The 12160-nt window shown below is 42.3% G+C and overlaps 1 protein-coding gene across 1 annotated transcript; it reads left to right on the forward strand.

Moving 5' to 3' along the window:
* The first annotated feature begins 6145 nt into the window (after positions 1-6145).
* Positions 6146-9002, forward strand: GCNT4 (glucosaminyl (N-acetyl) transferase 4). The gene is made up of 2 exons (XM_036403571.1): positions 6146-6215; positions 7634-9002. Exon 2 carries the CDS (start codon positions 7635-7637, stop codon positions 9000-9002), a length of 1368 nt encoding a protein of 455 aa, XP_036259464.1. The 5' UTR covers positions 6146-6215; position 7634.
* Positions 9003-12160: the final 3158 nt, after the last annotated feature.

A 12160-nucleotide genomic window follows, 5' to 3' on the forward strand; every position in this document is an offset into this window, starting at 1 on the left:
CGGCAGAGAAGAGTCTGCAGACAGCTTGGTGGTAGGGTGAAGGAAATGGAGAAGTATTTTGAGCTGTTAATGGGAGCTTTTCTGCAGTGCCATGCAGTTTCTCCTGTTTCCCTGTCTGACAGGAAATTTCCACCCTCTTTTACAGTGCTTCTCCCTGCCAACGAACACAAATTCTGTCCCTTTGGGTTTAATTTTTATGTTATTCAATAGTTTAAAGGTTAACCCTCTCTCCACTGTAGTACTATGCTTTAAACTCCCATATGAAATGGAAAAAAGCTGTTAAACTCTAGATTGCCACAAATTAGAAGGGACTAAACTCTATTTGTTGGAGTATGTATTTGTTAGTGGGATTTTGTTTATTTGTTTTCTGGACTCCTGCCTTTGTAGTACATGATGTACTTGGCATGCATGGAAACCCCATGTCACAAAGTCAGAGAATTGAAATTCTCAATGTATAAGCATCAGGCTTGGGAATTTTGATGACTGACTATCTCTGTGCCTTCTGAACACTTTCCTGCTTTAAGAGTGCTGCAAATCCTCTGACTGGCATCACACAGTAGTATGGGATGCTGAGGGATTTGCTGAGAGACTTTTCCGGCCTCCAGTAAAAGAGCTTTTGTGAAAAGTTTCTGTTAAGCAGTTCAGATTAGTTGGGGTTGCAGAGGAATTACATTCTCTCTTGTGCTGCTTGCATGACCCTGCAGAAGTTGCTTGCCTCTTTTCCTGGCCAAAGAGCTGAGACATTGACTTTCCTTACCTTGACATATCTCTGGGACACAAACATGCTGAAATTGATGCAAGATATTTTACTGAAACTGTGAGGATTGCCACTGGAGGCAGCTGGAAAGGAGAATCCAGCCTTTTCTAAAGAGCATACAGAGAGCTGGATCTGAGTGGCTGGACTGGCCAGAGCAGCTTCTTGGCTTTTCTCCGTTGCATCTGAGTACCACTCTGGGATGGAGGAGCTGCTGGGGTATTCCTGGCAGAGGATCAGGGTTATGTGTGATACTGCTACCCCTGGAATTCCTCACATTAGAGGTGCAACAAGGCTGTGCCATTGCAAGCAGGGTTGGCAGAGCTGGCACTTATGGTGCAAAAGCTGGGCTTTTTCGTTGCTTCTCTTTGTTGTTCCAGGGATGCTTTGTCCAGCCCATCTCACAGTTCATGTTTTGGGATGAATTGTTGATCCTTTGCAGTTCCTGGTATCTTTCCACCAGCTGCAGAGTGCATCAGATGCTTAGTCTGGGCAAGATGCATAGTAGAGCAACTAGGATGCAGAACAGGTTGTCTGCTGGTTTTTTTTTCAAGCCCAAATCTAGAAGTAGTCTGGGTAGATTCACCACATTAAGTTCTGCTTCCTAACATTAAGTATGACTAGATGTTATGTGACAGCCTCAAGCAGTCTAGTGGAAATGTTCCTACCCATGGTGGGGGATTTGGACTAGATGACATTTAAAAGTCCCCTTGCAAGCCATGTATTTCTATGTTTCTATAATTCCATGAAACAACATATGATGGTCTATAGTTTCTCAGTAAGAGTGATAGTTTAAACATGATTTTACCCTGAAGGAATGGAGGTATATTTTGTAAAAAATGTTATTCCCAATGAATTAATATATGTGCTCACACGTGGTTCTTCAATTTTGACCACCACATCTCATAATGTAGAGTTTTACCTAACTGCTGTGTTCTTCTTCAATTAAAAACAACAGCAGTTCCTATTTTTTTTTCCTGTGTGTTTATGGGGAGGTGGATAAGGCTTCTCTCCCCTTTCTGTATGTGTGGTCTTCTTCCCTCCATGGAAAAGATGCTGGACAGGTATGAGGTGTCCAACACTACCCTGATATGCAGTTCCCTAGTGGGCCCACAAGAATTTCTTTGCATAGCACTGAGATGATGCACAGTTAATAAGGTTCACTTTTCACTAATTTGGTAAATACAGGGAAAATTCTGTTGGGCACACTCAAAACCAATTTAAACCTTGCCTACACTGGTTGGTATTGTTTCCACAGCATCTTAGGTATTCAATGTTATGGAACTATTAATAATAAAAACTAAATAATAGAGGAATCAGAAGCTTCAATTTTGCAATTACCTTGATACTCAATATGTGATAGTGCACAGTGGCCTTAGCCAGAGTATTTAGATCAGAATGCAGAAAAAGTTACAGAGCACTCAGGTGAAACAGCAGAATATTTTTTCAGGTAGGCAGATCATCACTCCTTCTTAGGGTCTGCCTTGGAGGCCAGAAGTCCCACTGTTGCTTTTACAAATTTTTACAGAAAAGAACATTTTTTTTAGTTATTAAAAGATAAAAATGAAGAAACAAACATTGTTCTAATTTATCCTAATTTTGATGAAAATACCCTAATCTGTAAAACAAGCCAAAAGGTGGATTGCTGCCCTCTGTAATACTTCATTCTCATTCAAAATGGAATTTCTTTTAGCACTCAGTTCAGTTCAAACAGAAAACAGTGAAACAGAAAGTATTTCTATTGAGTTTGTAAGACATACATTGACTTGAGGCAATGTGCATGTGTTTTGGGGGTGCCAATCACATGCAAAATCGTTCAGTTATTCACATGATTCAGAGAGCAGCATGTTCAGGGTTTTCCAGCCTGGTTGCATCTGATGTTAGCAGCACACCTTACCCTTGCCTAACATTTTTAAACTTCATTATCACAGAAGACACACTTAGAGCCTTGCTGTCAGTCAGAAGAGTTGCAATTAATGCCTGAGGTTCATGACTGGAAGCTTTTAGCTGGGTCACTTCCCAGCTACCACATTCATGAAGTCAGAGTCCTCCCATGTGAAGCCTGAGGACATGGGGAGAGGATTTCCTCCCTTTTCTGACAACTTCACCCATTTTCATTTTGGAATTGAATCCTGAGCAGATTCAGAAACATTTGACACAGTAGCTGTTGCAGATGAGGTCATGGTCTTTGTGAGGCTGAACTGTTGTTGGTCTCGAGGGATGGATGCTTTACCTTCATCCATCTTCTCTGAATGTGAGCAGCCCTTGTGAAGGGAGAGACAATTCCTCTACTTTTTTTTTTTTTTTGCATTACTAGTGCTAGTGATAAGGGAAATGCAGATTTTTTGACATAATAAACTGATAATGGATCTGTTAATCAGATACAAGCGGATGTGTTTGTTTTTGGCACCCATGGAGAAGGTAAAATCTGTGAGGTTTATTAATAGGGTGGTGCAGAGGCAGGAGAAGAGGACTTCTCTGGGAGCCCAGGTTCATGAAAGGGCTAGTGGAAGCCCTTGGAAGCTCCCTGGAACCCAGGGAGTATCTGGATAGAAGTCTTACACTGTGTGAAGACCTGGGGCTCCTCCCCTCCTCAAGTCCTGGAACAAGCAAATGTACCTCAGGAGTCTTCTCACATGTAGAAAAGACAAGTAACATATTTTGCAGAACAAAGCCAGATGTCAATGCCAAGCTCATAATATAAGATCATAATATAAAATCTTGATACAAAAGATGGAACCTTGCATGTGTATTCTATGGCATCCCCTAAGGAAAAAGCTTTTGTGGGCAAGATAACCAGAGTTAGCATCTGGTCAGTGCTACCCAAGCTAGGTGCTTTGGACAGCAGTAGGCTGCTGTTCTCATCTGCCTTGTTCATTCATTCTGTGTTCCTCTGGAGAGAACGGTGTGTACAGTACAGCTCCATGTCTGAGTAGGGCTTTGAGTCTGCAGTGGTAAAAATAAAGTTTTTCAGATGAGTCAAAACCTGATGAGGTGTGTGATGGCACCTATCTCTTCTATCCCAAGAGATTTAATCCCTCCGTTTCCCACTGTTCATCAAGAAATTGCAGGTTTTGCTGAAATTACCTTTATACTGATAAATGATTTAGAAGGGAAACAAAGGTGATGGAGGGTTCAGAAAGTAAGTCATATGAGGAGTGGCTGAGGAGCTGGAGTTTTTTTAGTGTGGAGAAGAGGAGGCTCAGGGGAGACCTTACAGCTGTCTACAACAGCCTGAAAGAAGGTTGTAGCAAGATGGGGGTCAGCCTCTTCTCCCAGACAACGAGCAACAGGATGAGAAATGGCCTTAAGTTGTACCAGGAAAGGTTCAGGTTGGATATGAGGAAGAATTCCTTCATGGCAAGAGGGATGACCCTGATAACTCCAGTGCCTGGTTAAGTTATGGAGAAGATTATTCTGGGAGTTATTGAAAAACCCCTGAAAGAAAATGCAATCATTGGTCATAGCCAGCATGGCTTCATACCAGGAGGTTCCTGCTTGACAAACTAATTCCCTTTTATGACAAGGTAGCTCACCTTGTTGATGATGTGATCTTTTTTTTTATTTCAGTAAAGCTTCTGATGCTGTCTCTCACAGGACCCTTCTGGATATGTCATGCAGTGGGTCAGACACACAAGGTTAAGTGCATGGGGTGACATCAGGCTGGTGACATGTCACCTGTGGTTCCTGGGGTTCCACAGTGCTCCATCTTAGGGCCAGTGCTCCTCAACATCTTCACTAATGACTTGGATACAGAACTCAAGATAAACTCAAAGATATAAACTGGGACACTAAACTGGGAGGAGCTGTTGAAGGCAGAGAGGTCCTGCAGAGACATCTCAACTGATTAGAGGGCTAGGCAATCACCAATCATATGAAGTTTAACAAAAACAGGTGCTGGATTCTGCATCTGGGACAGGGCAAGCCTGGATGTATGGACAGACTGGGATGCGGAAGGCTGGGAGACCAGCCCTGTGGAAGCAGACCAGTGGGTCCTGGTCAATGGCAGGTTGAACTTGGTCAGCAGTGCCCTGGCAGCCAGGAGGGCCACCCGTGTCCTGGGGGCATCAGGCCCAGCATGGCCAGCTGGGCAAGGGAGGGGATTGTCCTGCTGTGCTCTGCACTGGGGCAGCCTCACCTCCAGTGCTGGGGGCAGCTCTGGGTGCCACAGTGTAAGAGAGATACAAAACTATAGGGGAGGAGGAGGGGTCGCAAGGATGGTGAAGGATCTGAACAGGAAGCCATATGAGGAGCAGCTGAGGTCCCCTGGTCTATTAAGCCCAAAGGAGACTGAGGGGAGCCCTCACAGTGACCTACAGCTTCCTTGAGAGGGAAAGCAGACGGACAGGCACTGATTTCTTCTCAGTGGCAAGACTCGAGGGAGCAGTCTGAAGTTTTGTTGGGGGAAGTTTAAGTTAAGTATAAGGAAAAGAGTCTTCACCCAGAGGGTGGCTGGGCTCTGGAGGAAGCCCCCCAGGGAAGGGTCACAGAGCACCAGCCTGACACAGTTCAGTACTCCCATGGTCCAGAGGTGGAGAATGCTCTCAGGTACATGATGTGACTCTTGGGGTGCTGGGCCAGGAGTTGTAGTTCACTGATTCTTGTGGGCCCCTTCCAACTCAGGACCATTCTAAGATTCTATGACTTTGTTTGGTTTCATAGTAACAGAATGTTTGGCACTGGGCAGAAGCTGGCCAGGGCTGACACAGATAGAGAGGTTAGGGAGAAGTTTGGAATGTGTTGGATTTTTCCCCTCCTTTTTCTTTGTCCAGACTCGCCTTTTTGAAGGAGAGAATAAGAGACAATTCACTCCTTGATTTAGGCAATCCCTGTTCAGGCAGGGGCGGTAGGTGTTGTCCTTGCTAGCCAGGGGGACACTGGGCAGAGGCATGGGGTGGGCTTCACAGAAAGGCCACACCACATAGGTCTTTTCCCTCCAAAGAAAAAAGCCAGGGCATGTTACCTGTTTCCCCCTCTACAGGGCTTTTTTTTTTTCATATGACTGAAAACCTGCCTTTGGTTAGGAACAGTTTTTAAAAGTGATTTTTTCCAGGATCACAGATACATAAAGGAGGTAGGTAAAGGGGAAACCCAGATTAGACATTGGGCTGGGATTAATTTGAAGAAGAGATGAAGTAAAGCACCTGCTTGCTGTGGGGGAATATGGGATTTTGGCTTCATAGGGATATGAATGTCTCACTTCATTTTGAAGATGATGAGGCAGTGCAACAGGTTGTCCAGAGAAGCTGTGGATTCCCTATCCCTGGAATTATTCAAGCCTAGGAGAAGGTTCCCTGCTCATGGCAGAGATTTTGGAATGAGATTATCTTTAAGGTCCCTTCCAACTCAAACTATTCAATGATTCTATGAGATCTGTTTTTTTCTCTTTCTTTTTTAGCATACCTGGAAGCTGTTTCTAAAACCTACTGAGAGTTGCTGAGCTTTGGTTTCTACGAAATAGGTATGTGTTGGCTGACCCTGGTCTGTACCTGGCAACCCCCAGGAGATAACATTTCCTTCTTTCTGTTGCCCTAGAAGAGAAATATTAAGGATAAAGATGCACAGGGAGAGGCAAAGTCAAGGGAGAAGAGACAAATGAAAAAGCTCTGCCTTGACAAGCTGCAATTTGAATGTAGCTACAGCTTGCAAGACCTGACATCAAAGGGAATGCCAAAGATGCCCAAGTTAGTCTTGCAATATATTTGAATGCACATCTCAGTATTTCATTTTACATACATATGTGAGATGTTCAGGCATCTAAGCCAGATCTGCTGCCCCCACCATTTTCTTGGCTCTAGAAGCACTCTGAAAAGTTTCTATTCAAAAGAAAACAGTGGAAGCTGTTCAATTTAAAAACAAAGCAGAGCTTAGTTTAAGCTAAGTGGAGCTAAGTTTACTGGTGCACTTGTTATGTGATTCTGGTCTAATTTTAATTTGGGAAACAATGCTGATTACACTCAGCCAGTAAAGCAAAGATATGTGGAAGAGGATCTCTGTGTTTAGCTTTTATTGTGGTAATGACTCAGTTGTTAATGTGCTACACAGGAATTTTTTTAAATAACATGCTGTATAAAAAGGGGCCATATGTGTTTTTGTGGTCACATCCAAGGTTGTGTCACATGGCAGAGAGCAGGACAGATGCACTATTCCTTACTACTGCACCCGTTTTGCCTTCAGAAGGGTACTTCCTTTATATGTTCATACCAGTGGATGAAAGTGCTAGGTATTTATCCACCTCTGTCTTCATGGCAAGTTAGAAGTATTTTCCAGAAGGAATCTGAAGAGACAAAGGAGACTTTGGGCTTGTCAGATCTTGTTGGCACAGGATAGGAAGGAAATTAATTTTCTCTTGACCATCTTTAAGAGCCAGCTCCAGTGTTTGTGATAATGAGAATGCAATGTTTCAATACTAAAACTTTCGGTTTCATGCTTTTTCAAAAAACCAATACTAACATCTACCATTAGGCACACATTCTTTGCAGACTTACAAGACATCTCTTTGCTGCTCCCATTAAATGCCTTGTAGTTACTCAGGAAAATAAACAATCTTTCCTACTCACATGGATGACTGTAATGTTTGTGGCTCATTAGAAATTTTAAAAAGATTTCAAAAAAAAACAGTGGGAGTCTTGTTCTGATATTCTTATTTGACTGGAAATCATCTGGTTTATTGCCTTCATTTAGCTAATTCAGGGGAATGAAATTTTAAAATTATGATTAGGAAGAAACTAAAGATTACCAGTGGCCTTCCTAATAAGGTGGTATTTATGCTGTAGACAGCCTGGTGTGCACTTATCTTTCTTAGAGGTTGGAATGGTCTCTGATGATTTCAGAGATGATTTTTCATTTAAAGTAATATTATGTCTTTATTTCTTGCAGAATGAAGAGACACAAGTGGTCCTACAAATGTCCCTCACGAAGGAAGATCTTGATTCTGTGTGTTACTGGGTGGCTGATTGCACTGCTGAAGCTTCTCCATGTCGAAAGACACTTTTTTCCCTCTAGAGGCATTTACTTAGTTGAGCACTTCTTGAGCACTTCTTCTTATGTTAGAAACAGATATTCATACCCTAGAAATGAGTTCCAGTATGAAATTAATTGTTCATCTATATATGAACAAGATCCTCATGAAATTGGCAAGAGTTTAGAAATAAGAAGAAAAGAAATAGTTGATTTAGCTGATGAAGATGTTGTAGCAATGACAAGTGACTGTCATGTGTATCGTTCACTTAGGAAATACCAGCTAAAACCTGTTTCTCCAGAGGAGGAGAGTTTTCCAATTGCCTATTCTTTGGTTGTTCACAAAGATGCAGCAATGGTAGAAAGGCTCATACATTCATTGTACAGTCGTCAAAATATTTACTGCATCCATTATGATCTAAAAGCAGCAAAAAGTTTCAAATCTGCTTTGAACAGTCTAGCTAAATGTTTCCCAAATATTTTCATTGCATCAAAATTGGAGACAGTGGACTACGCACATATTTCACGTCTGCAAGCAGATTTCAATTGTTTGTCTGATTTGATGGACTCTCCAGTTCCTTGGAAGTATGTTATCAATTTGTGTGGCCAAGATTTCCCTTTGAGATCAAATTTTGAACTGGTCGCTGAACTGAAGAAACTTGGTGGAGGAAACATGCTGGAAACTTCAAAGCCAAGCAGTAGCAAAAGAGAACGATTTACTTATCACTATGAACTTATGAAAGTGCCTTATGAATACATGCAGATGCCTGTAAAAACCAATATTTCCAAGAATCCACCACCTCATGATATTGAGATATTTGTAGGCAGTGCCTATTTTGTTTTAAGCCGAGAATTTATTCAATATACCCTTGAAAGCTCACTTGCAAAAGATTTTTTTGAGTGGTCAAGGGACACATACTCTCCAGATGAACATTTCTGGGCCACTCTTGTACGTGTCCCCGGGGTCCCTGGGGAAGTTCCAAGGTCATCCCAGGATGTAACAGACTTACAAAGCAAAACTCGTCTGGTGAAATGGAATTATCTTGAAGACTATTTGTATCCTCCATGCACTGGTACCCACCTTCGCAGTGTCTGCATCTATGGGGCTGGAGAATTAAGGTGGCTTCTGAATTACGGACACTGGTTTGCCAACAAGATTGACTCCAAAGTAGATCCTGTCCTGGTAAAGTGCTTGGCAGAAAAGGTGGCAGAACGACAGAAGGAGTGGGTACATTTGTCCTCTGATGAGCACTTTCTGCACTTAAGTTCTACGAATGCCTTGACATAGCAGTGCTGTGTTCTCTGCTGTCCCTGCTGTGTGCAGAGCACCTGCAGTCCTGCTGCCTTGACCTGCTGCAGGATGGCAGTGAGGAAAAAGTCCATTCTGGATAACGCCCTGGGCCCTGCAGAGCCAGGTGCCTGGCTAGTTATTTATGTAAAGTAATTTCTCGCTGATTAACTGTTTTGCCACATTAAACTGTAATTATCTTCAGGGTGATTCTGAGATGGTGAAGTTTGCCTTTGGAGGCTCTTGTGCTCTCTGTCCCAGTGGAGTATTTCAGAAATGTATTTTACTTCAAGTGTGTATCTTTTATGAGAAACTTCAGCACTTCTGTCTGCCTCTCCTCCTTTCCTTCACTTTTGCTTTTATTAAAGGAATAAAGGGAAGACCTCTGTATCTGCTACCTCAGGAAAACTGAAAGTGCCCATCTCACAGCAAAAACCAAGAGATCAGCAGGAACACCAAATGAGCCATGTGACCCCACCTGAAGTTCCACACTTCTCATCTGTGGGAGCTGCATAGATCTTTGCAATGTGGATATGACTGGATGATATAAGGGAAAGAAGATCCCTGTATACTGCATTTTGTGTACCATTGTTCTCTTCTCCCAGCTAACCTGGGTGTTGCTTTTCCTTCTACAAAGCATGTGGTCAGGTGCTGTGCCAACACTGTGGGTTTCACAAGCAGTGAAAGTTGGTTGAAATCGTTGTGCACTGTTGAGTGCACACAGTTTTGTTTTCTCCAAAGGCAGGATACATGCCTGCCCTAAGGGCAGTCTCTGCAGCCACGTGAGGGAGGTATTTGTGCCAAAAGAGGTCAATCTTCATTTCTATCTGCCTCTAGGAATATCTTCATGTGAAATCCCAGTCCTCTTGAGACAGTATCCCTACACACAGAGCTGTTTCCAGTTGGTGTTCAGCAGTGTGGTGCTTTGTTGAATGTTGAACACACAAAGTTGAGCAGTAATCATAAGAATAGCCATATTACAGAAGACCCTGCATTAAGTGGTTTCTTTGCAAGTCTTGTGGCTGTGCACTACCATGATCCCAGGCTGACAGGTGCCTGAATTGGCCCTGTTCAGCTGTGGAGCTAGAGTTCTCCTACAGCCCCTGCTTGCCATGGCCCTGCCAGGCTGCCAGCAGCGGAATGGCTCAGGAGCCTCCTCACCGCTGGGCTTCCCACACTCCAGCATGAGGGAAGTGTTTGCAAGTGCAGTGGTCTCTGCAGAAACTTCTGCAACTCAGAAATGCTGCTGGCATTCTGGGGGTTTCCCTGGAGTGCTGCTCTGCCACAAGTTCAGTTTTGGTGGTTCCAGTGGATCTCGGGGTTTAGCTTTCTCCATGCCATTGTCTTCTTTCTAGCCATCTGTCTTTTATTAAGGGACCTTTCCCCATGAGTGACTTTGGGATATCTGTATCTGGTCTTACTGATCTACAGATTGCTGTAGTAATGACCATATATCAATGAGAAATCTTTGTTCCTTATTTGAGCTGAAAGAACCAAGTTGTTTTTTAGTCTCAGATTTTGTTTATAGATTTAGTCCCAGTGAAGTCATTTGTGGCTCAAGACTGGCTTGAGAGTTGGGATTCTTAGGCATTTTTCCACATTTGTGACAATGATTTTCAGTAAGTTTTCAGACAAGCCACCTGAGTTTTCTGTTTCAGCTGTTCCCATTGTGAAATGGGAACCATAATCTTCTATTGTCTTGCTAAGCACTTTGAAACCTGTAGGTATTGTGAGTTTGGTTGCACAATACTAATTATTTAGTATTAACTTATTTTGTGGATAATTTATTATCCACAAAACTATTTATGGAGTCTGTGGGTGCACAGGTCAAGTATTTCTTAAATGTACTGTTTCTGAAATGAATGGGGATTATTTTTAAAGTCTGAGTTGTGTACTTCTGTGACATGCCCTGTCTACCCAAGGCTGTCCTGACTTGATGTAATTTATAAATACTTTGTAGAAAATTAAATATTGGTAGTATTTATGGATTCATGTATTAGTGCTTGCATATAAAATGGAGTCCTCATGTGGTTAAAAAGTTAATAAAGGAGAATGTTAGTATCCCAGAAGGCCAAACTACAGCCTTCTGTACATATAAATTGATAATATATTTGAAAATTTGTATTTATTAAAACTGGCTTTATGTATGTATGTACACATGTACCCATTTGGGTGTAATTGTAGTTGTTTGATCTGCCATAGATTTATAAAAATAATCCACCAGCCCATTAAACATCATTGAAGTGTGTGATTTTAATCAACATGCAACTTTGTGGTATTTTAACTGAATTGGCTGGAATGATGCCTGTCATTTAACGAGTTTGGAAGAAGGCACCTCGTTCTTCCAAGGTGGTAGAGAAGTGGGGGCGGATGTGGCACGGTGTGAGGCAGCATCAGCCACTGGTTTGCTAGATGAGGAATTGGGCAGTGTACAGATAGCTGCAACTTTATGAAGTGCTGATTTTCCAATGAATTCTAGATGTTTCTGCTGTTCTGAAAGCAGTTTTAAAGGCTATTCAGGGTTGTAGAAAGGCAGTTCACAAAAATCAGTCATTGGATTGGTGAGGCTGGAAGATCCTCTAGTCCAGCCTCTTGCTCACAACAGGATCAACACTGAATTTGGGCTGATTTTCTTGGGTTTTCCTGGGACTTTTGCAGATCTCTAAGGAAGAAGGAATATTTTCCATTGTTTCCAAAGAAAAGAACAGTCAAAATATAAGTGTCTTAACTTTTGAATAGTATTCTCTCTGGTTTTTGGCTTTGCATTCAGCAGTGTTGCCATACTGATGCCTGGATCACAGTTAAGTAATTAGACTACAGGGGTGGGTAAAATCCTCATCATCACTGCTCTTTACATGGGTAGGTCTGCCATTGCTGGACCCAAGGCATGATACACAACCTTTCTGTGAGGAAAGTGGCTGAACCTAGTTTATGGCAAAACAAAAAGTTTTATTTTGGCTGAAACTTAGATTATAGGCATTTACTCTCACATGGTTTCTTGGGGGTCTCTTTGGTGGTTTTCTTTGTATGTTTGTTGGTTTGGTTTTATTTTCCTTTGTAAAGCTTAGATTTACTGTTTCTTTTTTCCTCTTCATTCTTTTCCTCACTTCTGAGAGGTTCCCCTTGTAATTTATTTCACAATTTTGAAGCACGCGTAT

Source organism: Molothrus ater, chromosome Z (assembly GCF_012460135.2).
Source record: "Molothrus ater isolate BHLD 08-10-18 breed brown headed cowbird chromosome Z, BPBGC_Mater_1.1, whole genome shotgun sequence".
In the NCBI taxonomy this organism is placed as follows: Eukaryota; Metazoa; Chordata; class Aves; order Passeriformes; family Icteridae; genus Molothrus; species Molothrus ater.

What these genes read in the sequence shown, in the direction of transcription:
- GCNT4 (XM_036403571.1), top strand. Translation starts at nt 7,635, where the DNA reads ATGAAGAGACACAAGTGGTCCTACAAATGTCCCTCACGAAGGAAGATC.